The sequence below is a fragment of the Phoca vitulina genome, unplaced genomic scaffold, assembly GCF_004348235.1.
Source record: "Phoca vitulina isolate PV1807 unplaced genomic scaffold, GSC_HSeal_1.0 scaffold41, whole genome shotgun sequence".
NCBI classification, from domain to species: domain Eukaryota; kingdom Metazoa; phylum Chordata; class Mammalia; order Carnivora; family Phocidae; genus Phoca; species Phoca vitulina.
The window spans coordinates 10,644,430-10,659,236 of record NW_022589744.1 but is presented as its reverse complement, the minus strand read 5'-3'; the positions used below and the strand labels follow the sequence as shown (position 1 = coordinate 10,659,236).

The following is a 14,807-nucleotide window of genomic DNA, read 5'->3' as shown; positions in this document are numbered from 1 at the left end:
CTGAGGATGTGGCTCACTGCCTGTCACCGTGTCCCCCACAGGTCCCTTCTCAGCAGCATCTACTTCTGGGTGGTGCCCCTGCTCCTGAGCTTGCTCAGTGCTGTCCTCTGAGTGAACAGGCTCAGAGGGGCTCTGGGGGGAGGTGTCGTCATCCTGATCATCCTGATACCAGTAACACCAATTGCCCACTGATGACCCGTCCAGGAACACAGCCCGTCTGATGGATAGGAATGGCCTTTTGACCAATACATCCAGCCATTTTCCGTATTTCTTTCCGAATATTCAGTAACCTTTTTGTAACTTTCTCTGCAGTGTATCATAGACACAAAGAATGTTCCCAATAAATGCTTACTCCTTAAACCTTGAATACTCTTCAACCCTTGGGTGCCCACCTCATAGCTTAATAATAAACATCGTTAATATTTCTGAAGTCCCAATCTCTCCTCTGAGAAATCCATCTATGAATTTTACATTCATGTTCTCCTTGTTTTCTTCATGGGTTTGCCATATATATGCATATATATTTCAAAATATAAACTTATATTTTTTAGCAGTCCCCAAGTTTACTTTTATTTTTATTTTTTCCAGCTTTATTTAGATATAACTGACATATAATATTATGTGAGCTGAACATGTAGGGCATGTTGATTTGATGCACATATACTGCGAACTGATTACTACTGTGTGGTTACTAACATCGCCATCACGCCACATCACTGCCATTTCTTTTTTGTGGTGAGAACATCTAATATCTACTCTCTTAGCAACTTTCAAGTGTATAATAGAGTATTATTAACTGCAGTCACCATGCTATGCATTAGGTGTCCAGAATGTATTCATTCTATAATCGGAAGTTTGTATCATTTGGCCAATCCAATTAAAACATGGGCAGAGAGGGGTGCCTGGGTCACTCAGTTGGTTAAGTGTCCAACTCATGATTTTCTCATCCAACACAAGCTCAAGCCCCACATCAGGCTCCGCATCAAGCTCCACACTGAGCTCATGGAGGCTGCTTAAGATTCTCTCCCTCTCCCTCTTCCCCTTCCCCTCCACTCCTGCTCTCTCACTCTCTCTCTTAAAAAAAATAGGCAGAGAAACTGAATAGACGTTTTTCCAAAGAAGACATATAAATGGCCAACAGGTACATAAAGAAGTGCTCAACATCACTCACTGTCAAGGAAAGGCAAATCAAAACCACGATGAGACATCACCTCACACCTGTCAGAATGGCTATCACCAAAACGACAAGAGAGAGCAAGCATTGGCGAGAATGTGGAGGAATGGAAACCCGCGTGAAGGAGTTGGTGAGTGGGTGCTCAGTAAGCATTTGCAAGTAGAAGAACAGGGCACAGACCTGTACCTCAACAATTACTCTTCAGAGCTTGAGCTGGCAAAGCTGCATGGGGATACCAGCAGGGACGCCCTGCCCCATCTGTGCAAAACAAGGTGGGCTCCAACCCCTTTGCACATCCCACACTCCCATGAGCCCTTCTGCTCTGAGCTCTCCCCTTGATTGCCTTTGGCCCATTTTGTGTGTCATTTGCCACTTGCTATCAGCCAAGACAGGGAGCTCAACTATTTTCTTAATTTTGACACAAGGTTATTCACACAAGGGTGGTGCACATGGAGCAAACTTTCCCGAAGGATTGACATGAAGGAGAGAGGTTACATCTCAGAGTTAGGGAAAGGAAAAATTGAGATTCAAACAGCCTTATGCTTTTAAAACCCATTGGCCCTGTTCCTGAGTCCTGCTCCCAGCTGACTGCTATCCTAGCATCTCCACCTTCAATCAGATCAACTCTCGACAAAACACAGAGACCTGATTAATAGTTCTCCCCATCACAGTCTGTGTTTATGAAAACTTCCCACATATTTTTGTTTTTAATCTATTTTTTAAAGATTTATTTATTTATTTATTTGAGAGAGAGTAGAGGGAGAGGGAGAGAGAGAATCCTCAAACAAACTCCCCACTGAGTGCCAAGCCCAACGCGGGGCTCGATCCCAGGACCCTGAGGTCTTGAAATGAGCCGAAACCAAGAGTCAGCCACCTAACCGACCAAGCCACTCAGGGACCCTGACATATTTTTTAAAAAACGAGACCCATCATATTATTGGAATTGTAATTTTGTTGTTGTTGTTATTGAGTTGTATGAGCTCTTTAATATTTGGGATATTAACCCTTTATCTGATATATGATTTGCAAATATTTCCTCCCATTCTGTGGGTTATCTTTTTATTTTATTTTATTGATTGTTTCTGTTGGCTGTGCACAAGTTTTTAATTCGATGCAGTCCTACTTATTAATTTTTGCTTTCATTGCTTGCGCTTTTGGTGTCACATCTAAAAATTATTGCCAAGACTAATGTCAAGGAGCTTTTCCTCTGTTTTCTCCTATAAGTGTCACAGTTTTGGGTCTTACGTTTAAGTCTTAATTCATTTTAAGTTAATATTTGTGCGCTGTCCAGTTTCATTCTTCTCCAGTTTTCCTATCACCATTTCTTGAAGGGACTGTACTTTCCCCCATTGGCTATTCTTGGGTCCCTTGTCAAATATTAGTTGACTTTATATGTGGGAGCTTATTTGTAGGCTTTCAATTCTGGTCTATATGTTTATGTTTTTTTAAAGTTTTATTTATTTAAGTCATCTCCACACCCACCATGGGGCTTGAACTCACAACCCCAAGATCAAGAGTCACATGCTCTACCAACTGAGCCAGCCAGGCGCCCCTCAATTCTGATCTATATGTTTTTATGCCAGTACATTTTGATTTCTATTTGTAATATGATTTGCGTCACTACAGGACTGAACCCTCCTCTTCCTCTCAGCCTTTTTGAATGTGTCCCCAACCACAGGACCTCCAGAAGACCTCCTCCCTCCACAGCCTGGCCTGGACACCAGGCCAGACACTCATCTGTTTCCCAAAGCTGTTCTTTAAGAATTTTAGCTACTGGGTTATAAATCAGGATGCAAATTAAATTATGTCAGGTTAAGGCTAGAATTTGGCTTATTACTAATGAGGAAACCCAGTCCATCAGCCTTCTCTCTCTCAGCTTTCTGCCCTGGGCTTATTTTATGCGACTTTTCATCGAGCATCTGAAGTTTTGCCCCGAACACTAATACAGATCCCAGGATTGTGTCCTCAGAGCTTCACACGCTTTTTCTCACTTAATTCTTGTAACAACTCTTCTGTTATTCCCATCATAACCCAGTTTACAGATACACAAACTGAGGCTCAGAAAAGTTCAGTAAGTTGTCCATGCTCACACAGCTTGTAAGTGGTGCTCAGGGTTAGAGCCCAGGTCTGTCTGATCCTCCAGCCCACACTTTTTTTTTTTTTTTAATATTTTATTTCTTTATTTGACACACAGAGAGAGACAGTGAGAGAGGGAACACAAGCAGGGGGAGTGGGAGTGGGAGAGGGAGAAGCAGGCATCCCCCCAAGCAAGGAACCCGATGCGGGGCTCGATCCCAGGACCTTGGGATCATGACCTGAGCCGAAGGCAGACGCTTAACCGACTGAGCCACCCAGGCACCCCCAGCCTGCACTTTTATGCCCTTGGTTATAACACCTGAACAAACGCATCTCCAAGTATGGCAAGCTTGCTCACGTGACACCTGAGTAGGAAGGAGGTGCTGTTTCCTGCTGTTGGGACCCATTGCTGTGGTAGAGAAACATTTCTGGAGTTGACACCCAGACTATTGTACCCCTTGGACGCAAAGCCTCGTAGGCCAGATGCCCCCTGGTCTGCCCTTGTTGCAGACACATACCCTGCCCCTCCTCACTCCATACAGCCCGGTTTCCTCTTTCCTATGTGGCAGTGACTTCTATGTCCTGTGCCCCAGCCCTTCCAAGAAATGACACTCAATTTGCTGAATAATTAAAAGCAGGAAATACTTTACAAAAGGAAGTGAGTGGGTCAGAAATTCAAAGGCAATCCAAACAAAGTGCAAGCTTGGGCTCAGGCAGAGCTGTGAGAGTCCAACTGGGATCCGAGTGTGCTCTCCAGTTTTTGGCAGAGGGTCAAGGAGCCTGGGAGCCAGGACCATGCGGCTGTGGCTAGTTCTTCTCCTGCTCAGCCTCCCAGGTGAGTGCGGTGGGGGCTCTGGGGAGTTGGTCCCCCTGGGGCAGGGCAGGGGACCGAGAGCTATCCCAGGCAGAAGGGGAGGTGTCATATCTGGGGAAATGAGAGGTGGTTTAGTTAATTAATTCAGCAAAAGCACGCTGGGTTCTTACTTTGTGCCAGGCATTCACCAGGCCCTGAGGACTTGAAGGGAAAAAAGGAACAGGACTGGCCATTAGAAAGGGGACCCCAGACAGTTCAGTGGGTGAGATGTGCAGATAAAGAGCAACCCAATGGCAGGCATTGATGGAGGGGTGCTCAGAGGCCCAAGCAGGTCTGGCTGAAGGAGATACAGAAAGCCATACAGACACCATCCATTGGATGAGCCTTGAAGAAATGGATCAACCCTTCAAGCAGAGAAGGGAGAAGAACATTCCAGGGAGAGCGGACTGCTTGACCAAGACATGGAGGCTTGAGAAAGGATGGTGCATTCATGCACAGAGGCCCTCAGTGTGCAAGGGGCCTTGGGGTGACTGGTTGGCCGTGAGGTTGGAAATGCACAAGACAAGATTAAGAAGGACCTTGGACGCCATGCCCAGGAACCGAGACTTTCAAAGAGAAAATTGCTCAGGAACCCAGGAGGGAGATGGGAGGGGGTCATGTATCTTCTCTGTGGAAAGCTACTACACACACCGAGAGGACATTAGGGTCAGTCCAAAAGTTTGCACAATGTATGCTGTGCATGTGGGTCACACCCAGCCTTCTCTATGAGCTGGGAGACAGACTTTCTAGCAAAACAGACTGGTCCACAGGGGTTCCCAAAAAAGGGCATAGCCAGGGAGTTGGGAGACTGGAGTTCCAGTCCTGACAAGAGCGCATGACATGGGCAAGCCCCCTCCTTGTTCTAAGACCTGGATTTCTGATGTGAATGGAATGTCTCTGATGCCCTTCCTAGCTGTAATGTTGGGGGACTCTGCTATTCAGATCAGATGTAAATAGACAAGGGCTGTGGTCATTCTTAAGTTGTCAAGGCCATTTCTGATTTTATCAGTGACAGAAGCCCCGTGATGATACCTGTAGACGGGTGGCTTCTCTGTGACCACTATGCCCCTTAGGCAGGACTCTGAACAGCCCAGAATGCCCAAAGGACAGCAGTTCAGAATGTCTGCCTCTCCCCCTGGACTCTAGCTTTGCATTTGAATTCAAAGACCCCCATCTGCTCTCTCTCTTAACCCCAACATCCAGCTCACCCAGAGGCCAAGAGGAAAGGTGAACTGCCTGGGCTCCCACACACAACACACTCATACAATGGAGTCAGATGCACACACCCATATGCAGTCATGCCCCCATTCACATCTGTGTGCTCACACACTCATATAGTGTTAGACACACACTTGTGCACACGCACACTCACACACAGTGTCCCTTATATGCACACACCGATCCAAACAGTCTTCTCCCCTAGATGAAGGCTGAGACCCACAGTGGCTGTTCTGTGGCTTTGGGCAGGGTGGCTTGGCTGCAGAAACAAGACAGACCCATGGTGCTCAGTGAGTGTTTGCAAGTGGGGGACACAGACCTGTACACCAGCAACTACTCTTCAGCACTTGAGCTGGGCAGGCTGTGTGGGGACACCAGCAGGGACGCCCTGCCCCATCTGTGCAAAGCGAGGTGGATTCAAACCCCTTTGCACATCCCATGCCCCATGACGCCCCCTGCTCTGAGCTCTCCCCTTGGTTGCCTTGCTATCAGCCAAGACAGGGAGCTCAACTATTTTCTTGACTTTGACACAAGGTTATTCACACAAGGGTGGTGCACATGGAGCAAACTTTCCCGAAGGATTGACGTGAAGGAGAGAGGTTACATCTCAGAGTCAGGGAAAGGAAAAATTGAGATTCAAACAGCCTTATGCTTTTAAAACCCATTGGCCCTGTTCCTGAGTCCTGCTCCCAGCTGACTGCTATCCTAGCATCTCCACCTTCAATCAGACCAACTCTCGACAAAACACAGAGACCTGATTAATAGTTCTCCCCATCACAGTCTGTGTTTATGAAAACTTCCCACATATTTGTTCAAAAACAAGCCAAATCACATTATGAATGCTTTACTGCCAGATTAAATTAGCAAAGTTGGGATTGATGAAACTTCTATTTCGAAGCAGCAACATCTCTAATCTTATTTTTGATTGTTGGAAAATACCATCTAACTGACCCTCAGCTTTGGATCGTAGCTGTGTTGTTGCTATTGTTGTCTTAAGAAAGAAAACCACCCTTTCTGCCAACTCTTGTATTTGATTTTCATTGACATCAATTACTGTCTCTTAGCAATCTTTTTCCTAATTGAGTCCTTTCAATTATTAAAATTTTTTTTCTTAGTTGTTTTTATCAGTTAATGATATTGTAAACATTTACACATAATAGAAATATATGATTTAGAAAGGGAAACTTCACCCCAAACCCCAGGTTCAGCAGTGACCACTGTTAAGAGTTTACAACACTTAGTGTTCAATTTTTTCTATGCATGCACCACAGAAAAACACAGAAAAGGAATCCAAACACTCTGTTAGGCAACTTTTAAAAAACCTAATAGTAATGTATCTGGGACATCTTCCCTATTATGATTTGTGATTTGTCTTTTTCTTTTAATGTTGGTATGGGTGGACGGTAATTTATTAGCCTGTGTTTGAATTTGCTTCCAGAGTCTATTGCGTGTTACATTAGCACTGCAATTAGCAGCCTCATATTTCAGTGTCCCCTGGTGTGGAAATTATAGTCCACGCCACAATAAAAATTATTATGTCCAAGATCATGACAGCCAGCGCCTTCTCAAAAACAATCATAAAATTTATTGATACCTTCCAGAATCCAGATACCATGCAAGACATGGGGACTGGGGCTGGAGAAGAGAGAAAACACAAACCCAAAGTCTCTGCCCCTCAGGACAGAGCGTCCTAGTAAGGGAGACAGAGAGAGAGAGAGACTGGTAATGGTAACAAAATACCAGTGTGGCACTCAGGTTCCTATAAGGGCATGGAGCAACGGGAGGAAGCAATTCTAGTTGGGAAAGGGAATAAGGTGATCAGTAGGCAGGCTGGGCTCGGAGAAGGGTTTCCAGGTGGAAGGAAGGACATGCGCAGTGACCATAGCGCCTGGGAAGGCTCATCAGGCTCAGAGGAAGAGAAAAGTGGGGGTGGGTTATAAGGTCCAGTGGAAGGCAGGGAGGAGCAGGAAATGGTGCTGGTCAGAGAACTTGGATCTGAAATGGAAAAAAAAAAGAAGTTGAATGCCCAACAAAAGCATTTTAAATCATTCTGAGGCACTGGGGAGTGGTTGCCGAAGAGATCCTGAAATCCTGCTCATGACAAGTGCAGCTGAGGACAAGGTGGGAACAATTTCAGCACGTAACTCCAGCAGTGACATGCAGAGGACATTGAAGAAGGGAGTGCAACAGGAGCTGGAGAAGCCTTTCTGGATGCTACGGCCGTGATCCAGGCACCAGATGAGCTCCTGACCTGGTGACAGGCTCTCACTGATACTTCAAAAGAGTATCTGCGGTTTGACACATACCCAAGTCTTACAACAACCTGCAAAGTGGAAAGTAGCATAGCCAATTTACAAATAGAGAAGCAAGACCCAGGGAGGTGAAGTAGCTTACCCAAGATTTCCCAAGTAGTGTGTGGTAGACGTGCCTTCTGTGTCCAAATTCACTCTCTTTCTGCTATGTCATGCTGTCATCACGAACCGTGACAGTAGGGGAAGAAAAAAGGAAATCATTTTGAGAAGCATTTTTGAGGTAGAGTTGACTAAATGGCTAGCCAATCAGTTGTAGAGGGAGAAGAGAAGGACAGGATCAATGGAGATGCCAAGTTCTTTGTCAGGTGTGCTAGTAACGCTGTTGGTTTGAAGAGAGTAGAGTTAGTTCTGCTGGTGGAATACTAAGTTTATTTCCAATGGCTGCTGTAACAAATGACCACAAACTTAGTGGCCTGAAATGACAAAATTTATTATCTTACAGTTCTGAAAGTCAGAAGTCCAAAATGGTCTTACTGGCTAAAATCAAAGTGTAGGCAAGATTGTATTCCCTTTGGAGGTTCTAGGGAAGAATCTGCTTTCTCACCTTTTTCAGCTTCCAGAGGCTGCCCACATTCCTTGGCTCACGATCCTTTTATCTATCTTCTAAGCCAGGAACATAGCATCTTCCACTCTCCCTCTGACTCTGACACTAACTCTTTTTTCATCTTATACGAACCCTTCTGATGACGTCGGACCCAACTAAATAACCCAGGATAATTGCCCCACCTCACACGTTCTTGGGATTACGATGTCAACATCTTTGGGGAGCATAATTCTACTGAGCACAAATACAAACCTCAAATGAACTAAAAGAGCACTAGCACCTTCCTGGTGCAACAGACCTGACTCCTGCGGCCCCATGGGGACAACCCCCACCCCCCTGGCCTGACCCTGAGGCTCTGGGACTAAGACAGTCAGGAGATGCTTCCACTGTGTTTCTCTGCTTCTCCCTGCTTGTTCAGTTCCATGTGATCAAGGCACAAGAGCTCATTGCCAAGGACAAAGAGTGTCTGTCCAGTCACATATGGTCAGCTTGACTGGAGTCAATCCCCAGAGCAGCACGATACCCTTTCCACTTGTGCTTGTCCCTAACCCGTCCCACTCCCCCACAGACCTTTGCTAGTCCGCCACGTGAGCCCTCCAAGGGAGAGAGGAAATACTGCAGCAGACCAAGTTCAGGGTGGATTTAGTCCTATGACTATTGACTTTGGGGTAGTGATGTACAGTGTGTATTTGGAAACAGTAGGCTGGAGCTAAGGAAAGAATGTGGACCACAAACATGGATTTGGGGAACCATCAGCGTGTTGGCAATAACCAAAATCAGAGGAAGGGAGAATCCCTCCATGGGGGTGTAATAAAGTGGGACAAAATGAGGACTGGAGAGGGACCCCTGGGCTCCCCCTGCAGCGCTCTGGGGCTGGTTCACACTGGCTTGCAAGAACTGACTCTTCTCAGCTGTGTGTCCAGTGACATTGCACTGACTGCCTGAGATCAACCGGGGTGGGAATATTTACACTACAGAAACTGGAAAATGCTACAAATGGAGATTTTCTTCCCAGAGGGCTAGTTTTTAAGTATTTACCAACATATCATTTTTGCACCAAGATTTAAAGAGGGAGGAAGAGAAATCAGTAGAGGCCTCAGAGATGAGCAGTCGGAGAAGGAGGACAGTGGATGAGGACGAAGTTTCAAAGCCAAGAAAGACAGTGTCAGAAAGTCGGGAGTGGTGACACTGTGGGCAGGACCAGGGAAGTGAGGACCGAAGAGGCTGGACATTATCACTGCGGGAGCTGATGGGGAAGCTGGACAGAGGAGGCAGATCTTTGGGGTCAGCTAGGAGGTGGCTGCAAAGGCCCGGACCCTGGCTCCATCCCTGGACACCAATCTGGGGCCACTTGAGCCCATGGGGCTCCCAGACCAGGCCTGGCTCAAGGTGGTAGGAGTTGTATCTTGGGATTCTGTTTTCCAGGCTGTTTCTCCATCCAAGGCCCAGAGTCCGTGAGGGGTCTAGAAGGGGGCTCGGTGAGCATGCAGTGTCACTATACAGCAGAATGGGAGACTTACGAGAAGTGGTGGTGTCGCGGAGCAGACTGGATATCATGCCAGATCCTTGTTCAAACCAATGGATCAGAGCAAGTAATGAAGAGAGACCGTGTGTCCATCAGGGACAACCAGAGTCACCACTTGTTCACTGTGACCATGGAGGACGTCAGGCGAGATGACACAGACACTTACTGGTGTGGGATTAGCAGACATGGACCCGACCTTGGGACATCTATCAAAGTGACCATTGACCCAGGTAAGAACTTTCTCATTTACGCAGTGAGGCCCTCATGCTCAGGACAGAAAGAGTGAGGGCTTCTGCTTCCCCTCCGCAAGGGCAGAAGAGAAATGGCTGAGTACCTGAGAACAGGGTCCCCATCACAGTCCCTGAGGTCACCTGAGGCATCTGGCTGATGCATGCAAGGCTGGCAGGTCTTGGGGTAGGGGTGGGGACGTGGACCCCACCTTCATTGCCCATGGCCCAGGCCAGCTCTCCTGGGGACCCACAACCCTGGCAGCCCCACAGTCTCTCATCAGATGTATGGGTGGACCTTGGATGCCTTGGATCCCAGGGCATTGCTCCAGGCAGTGGTCACTGGTAGTCATACTCCAGACCCGTCACTACACAGAGAGGGGCAGGGGAGACACCTGGGGAAGCCCAGAGTGTCCCAGCACTGAACCTCAAGAACCTGGCCAACACAGAGTAGCTCTGGGCACTCGACAGTGCCCCTCCTCTCTGGGCCCCCAGCCGCCCTGCCCACTACTTTCCCTGGCAGTATAAGAACAAGCAAGGAATTAGAGGAACCCAGGAAGGGGCTCAAGTAACAGTGGTTGCTGTAAGGAGAAAGGAAGGCTTTGATCATTATGCCAACATCAGGGACCCCTCTGGCTGTCCTGGGGTCTCCTCAGGCCCAGGACTCAACTAAAAAATAGGTCATGGACACTCAGTGCCAAGCTGGTCTCAGGAATCCATGACCAAGTAGCCGATCACAAACTGTCTTCATAGTTTCTCATAAAGATGTTTAATTTATCACAGCCATTGCTCACGATTGAACCAGAATGTGCCCTCTTATTCACCAGCCCTCTGGAGTCCTCCTCCTCTTCCTTATCACCCCAATACCTGGGCACTCCATTTCCAGAACCACATGTCCTTGAGCCCAGCTCAGGCACTGCTTGAGGACCAGCAATGTTTCCCCCCTGGCTAAAGTCCCACCTAGAGGGGTAAGTGGAGAGAAGTGGAAAGACAGATCTCTCTCCCCAGAAGCACCTCCCAGAGCAAGAGTGCAGGCTCCTGTTTCCTTTTTATTTCTTCGTGCCACACCCGAGTTGATGGAAAGCGACTAAGTGGTGGTTCAGAAAACTCAGCAGAGGGTGCCTGGGCCGCACAGTCTGTTAAGCATCTGCTTCTTGGTTTCGGCTCAGGTCATGATCTCAGGGTGGTAAGATAGAGCCCCGTGTTGGGCTCTGTGCTCAGCGGGGAGTCTGCTTGAGATTCTCTCCCTCTCCCTCTCCCTCTGTCTTTCCACCTCCCTCTAAGATAAATAAACAAAATCTTAAAAAAAAAAAAAAGAAAAAGAAAAAGAAAACCCAGCAGAAAGGGAGAAGCCTGGGGACTATATCCAGCTTCCCAGTCCAGGGGCAGGGTGGCTTCCCGGAGGGGGCGGGGGCAGGACCCTGGGAGCCGCCCATGAGCCCCCGTCTGTCCCTATAACCTGTGACCGACTCTGCCTGTGTCTAGTGGGCATGGTTCTGAGCACCTGGGCGAGCCTGCTCTCTAGAACAACTACCAGCGGCCCTGCAGGGGTGTTGTCCGACTCCTACATCAGGTGAGTGGTGGCCGTCCTTACCCTGCCCCTACCTGGGGCCTCTCCTACTCTGCGTCTGCACCCTCATGGGACGCCAGAGCTGTCACAGCCAGGCTCAAGGCCCAAAGCCACCCCCCCACCAACTCGCTCCTGCCCGTGTTGCCCCTCACCCCCCATCTCCCCATTCCACCCTCCCCAGGAAGCCATTCTGCAGAACCTTTCTCTATATTCAGTTGTTGACAAAAAAAGCCCTGATGACCTCGAGCGTGCCAAGGGGAGATAAGACAAAATCCCCACGGTGCAAGGCACCGGGTGCCGTGGGGCAGGAGCGTGGCTCAGCCGCCTGGAACTGGCATTTTCGGGGTGGCAAAGGCACACAGCCTGTCGCGGGCGACCCTAAGGTGCGGAGATGCACTTCGGGAAAGGGAAGCTGCAGGGGGTGCAATTAGAAAGGAAGGTGGGCCCAGAGCAAAGCAAAACCAACAAGGTGAAGTTCCTTCCGAGGAGCCCTCATGGTTGAGCCACTGAGCAGGTTCACGGGGGTCTTCAGAGTGGGGCTGCCAGGCCCAGGGTCACAGGCTTTGCAGGGCTGGCCAATGCTCCCCACTGTCAGGGCACTGGGAGTGACGGGGCCGGGGGGGCCTAGGGCTCTGACGGCTCTGTCCCCTCTTGCAGGCACCACTACATTCTCCTGGTGTTCCTGAAGGTGCCCATCTTGCTCGCATTGGTCGGTGCTGTCCTTTGGTTGAAGGGGCCTCAGCAGAGACCGTCCATCTGTATGAACTTGTCCTCTGATCTCGTCAGAGACACAGCCCCTTAGACAGACGGATGAGTGGAATCTTCCGCCCTGGGACCCCATTTCCAGAGGAGACATAGGCCGTGGAAGAAATGCCTCTGGGTCCTCGGGAGGCAGTGACTGAGGCTGGAGGCACTGAAGGGCTGGCCGGGCACCCTCTCAGCTCTACACAGCTCAGGGACACAACTTGGGGCCCTCTTGAGGTGTCATGTCTCCCTGGACTTTTCCTACTCCTTCGGGTAGCAAATGCCCCACCCTACCCAACGTGGGGCTGGGGCTCATGGTCGGAGCTGCTGGGGTGGGACCCAAGCCGCGTCCTCTCTGCTGGAAGAAGCTGGGGCATGACGTGAGTGACTGAAGCACAGAGAGAAGCAATAGGGGTGCAGACAGAGACAGAGAGATGGAGCCCTGCCCACGCCCTGGTCTCCTTCACTCCTGAGACCAGCTCAGCCCGCTCTATGTCTGAGCTTCTGATATATAAGGGTTTTTTCTTAAGCCAGTCAAGATGGGCCTCAGAAACTACTTCAAGGTTGGGGAGGGCAGTCAGGAAAACCATCTGAGGGAAATGATGTGGCCTCCCCTACATGATGATATTTTAATAATCTTCATAATTAATTTGTTTCAATAATCTTAATAATTAAAAATGTCTGTGATAAATGACATTTTTTTCATTTGTCCATTTGGGTGGACTTGGTCACTTTACACCTCAGGGACCATGGGTCCTTCCACCGAAGGGAGCGCCACCTCCCGTGAGAAGGAATAGCCCCATTTGAGATGTGTCTACCCACATGCAAACACACACAAACACACCAGTTTGGAATGTTTCCCTTTGTTTGCCCCTGCAGCTTTATTGAGCTATAATTGACAAATAAAACTGTATGTATTTAAGGTGTAAATGTGATTTTTTAAAGGGTCACAAAGTGATGATTTAACATATATACGCCTTGTGAAATGAACACCACAACCTACTTCATTAACACACTCATCACTTTACATATTTATCCTTTTTTTTTTTTTTTTTTTTTGATGTGGGAAGAACACTTCAGATCTACCCTCTTAGCAAATTTCAAGTATACAACACAGTATTATTAACTATGGTCATCATACTATAGGAACTATACTAAACCCAGAACCTAGCTTATAACTGAAAGTTTGTGCCCTCTGAGCAACATCATCCCATTTTCCCCCACGCCCCAGCCCTTGGTTCTATGGGGAGTGTTTCCCTCTGAACGTCCTGGGAGGATGTGCCCACCCTCTTATTTGTCCTTATATGTAGGCCTTGGTTCTCAGCCTCAGGAGGTCATGGGAAGGTGCCTCACCAGGGGATAAAGGAGACAGGAATCCCTGTCCCTAGCGTGGTAGCTGGAACCTCCCCTCCCCACAGGGAAGCGAGAGTCCCCTCTCTTTGTCCTTCAGTCAATGAGAAACTTTCTCCCACTTTCATTGGGTGTAGGGCTCTGGTCAGTGGTGGGCCTGAAAATTCCACTGTGCTCAGAGAGGATAAATTTTGAGCCAGACTAAGAGCCTTTGAGTCACCCTGTTTGGGGACCAAGGTCCTTAGTCCACCAGCTCCAAAGGTCCCTCTCTGTGACTACTTCCTTGGATCCAGCCTCCCCAAGATGCGACCAGACTCGGGTGACAAGCAGCTCTTGGGGGGCAAAGCCAGAGCCCAGCAGCTTCACCAGCTGGCCCAAATGGGTGCAAGGCCATTGGCAATTGCTTTTCCCAGTGTCTTACTGTTGATATTCAATGACCCCTGTGTCTTTGGAGATTCTGTGGTTGGGTTGTTACTCTCATGACATCATGAAAGAGAATGCACTGGAGTAGGCATCTGTGGTCTGTCCTGAACACCACCCCCACCACACACACACACACACACACACACACACACTTCTGGAAACTTCCCCTTGGGTTCCCATGAATATGGTGAAGCAAAACTTGCCTCTTAACACCCGCTGTCTGGGGTAGGGAGAAAGACAGCCACTGGGGCAGGATAGCATTTTCCAGCAAATGTGTTTCCACTAGGAGCCTGGTGCCAAAGCCCCTGTGCCCATAAACAGCTCTAGACTGGTACAGCTCCTCATGTGCTCGCTCGAGCACACATCGTAACCAGGAGTTAGTGGAAGCAGAGAAGTGGAGAGAGCAGGAGCCGATTGCTCTTTTAAGAAGAAAGCATAACTTCTCCTTCCCCGTGAGTTCCTCCTTGTGGGTTCTTACTTCCTTTTTTTTCTTTTTTTATGTTTTTTTCTCCCTGACTTCTGAGCAGCTTTGCAACCACAGAGGAAGTTCATCAAGAGCAGGGAGAAGCTGGTCGGGGTCAGGGGAAGCAGCAGCCCCTACCCCCCCCGCCCCGGGAAGGACACCACGGTGGGAAGGGCCACTACTTCCACCTGGGATGTGGCGTTCGTTCTTCTTGATGCTAGATATGTCCTGAATGGTGTTTTCTTAATAAATGAGGTTAAAGGAAGAAGTTTCCAGCACCCTCCGCCTATCCTCTGAAGCATCTCCCCATACAGCTCACTGGTATGCC

At 48.6% G+C, this 14,807-nt stretch overlaps 1 protein-coding gene across 1 annotated transcript; it reads left to right on the top strand.

Annotated features, from left to right (window-relative positions):
• The first annotated feature begins 3,944 nt into the window (after positions 1-3,944).
• On the top strand, positions 3,945-13,109 carry LOC116648052 (CMRF35-like molecule 7). The gene is made up of 4 exons (XM_032429830.1): positions 3,945-4,085; positions 9,603-9,932; positions 11,415-11,502; positions 12,157-13,109. Exons 1-4 carry the CDS (start codon positions 4,046-4,048, stop codon positions 12,299-12,301), a joined length of 603 nt encoding a protein of 200 aa, XP_032285721.1. The 5' UTR covers positions 3,945-4,045; the 3' UTR covers positions 12,302-13,109.
• The last annotated feature ends 1,698 nt before the right edge of the window (positions 13,110-14,807 follow it).

Coding starts and splice junctions, on each gene's coding strand:
- LOC116648052 (XM_032429830.1), top strand. CDS start 4,046: ATGCGGCTGTGGCTAGTTCTTCTCCTGCTCAGCCTCCCAG. Junction 4,086..9,602: donor TCTCCTGCTCAGCCTCCCAG/GTGAGTGCGGTG, acceptor TCTGTTTTCCAG/GCTGTTTCTCCATCCAAGGC. Junction 11,503..12,156: donor TTGTCCGACTCCTACATCAG/GTGAGTGGTGGC, acceptor CCCCTCTTGCAG/GCACCACTACATTCTCCTGG.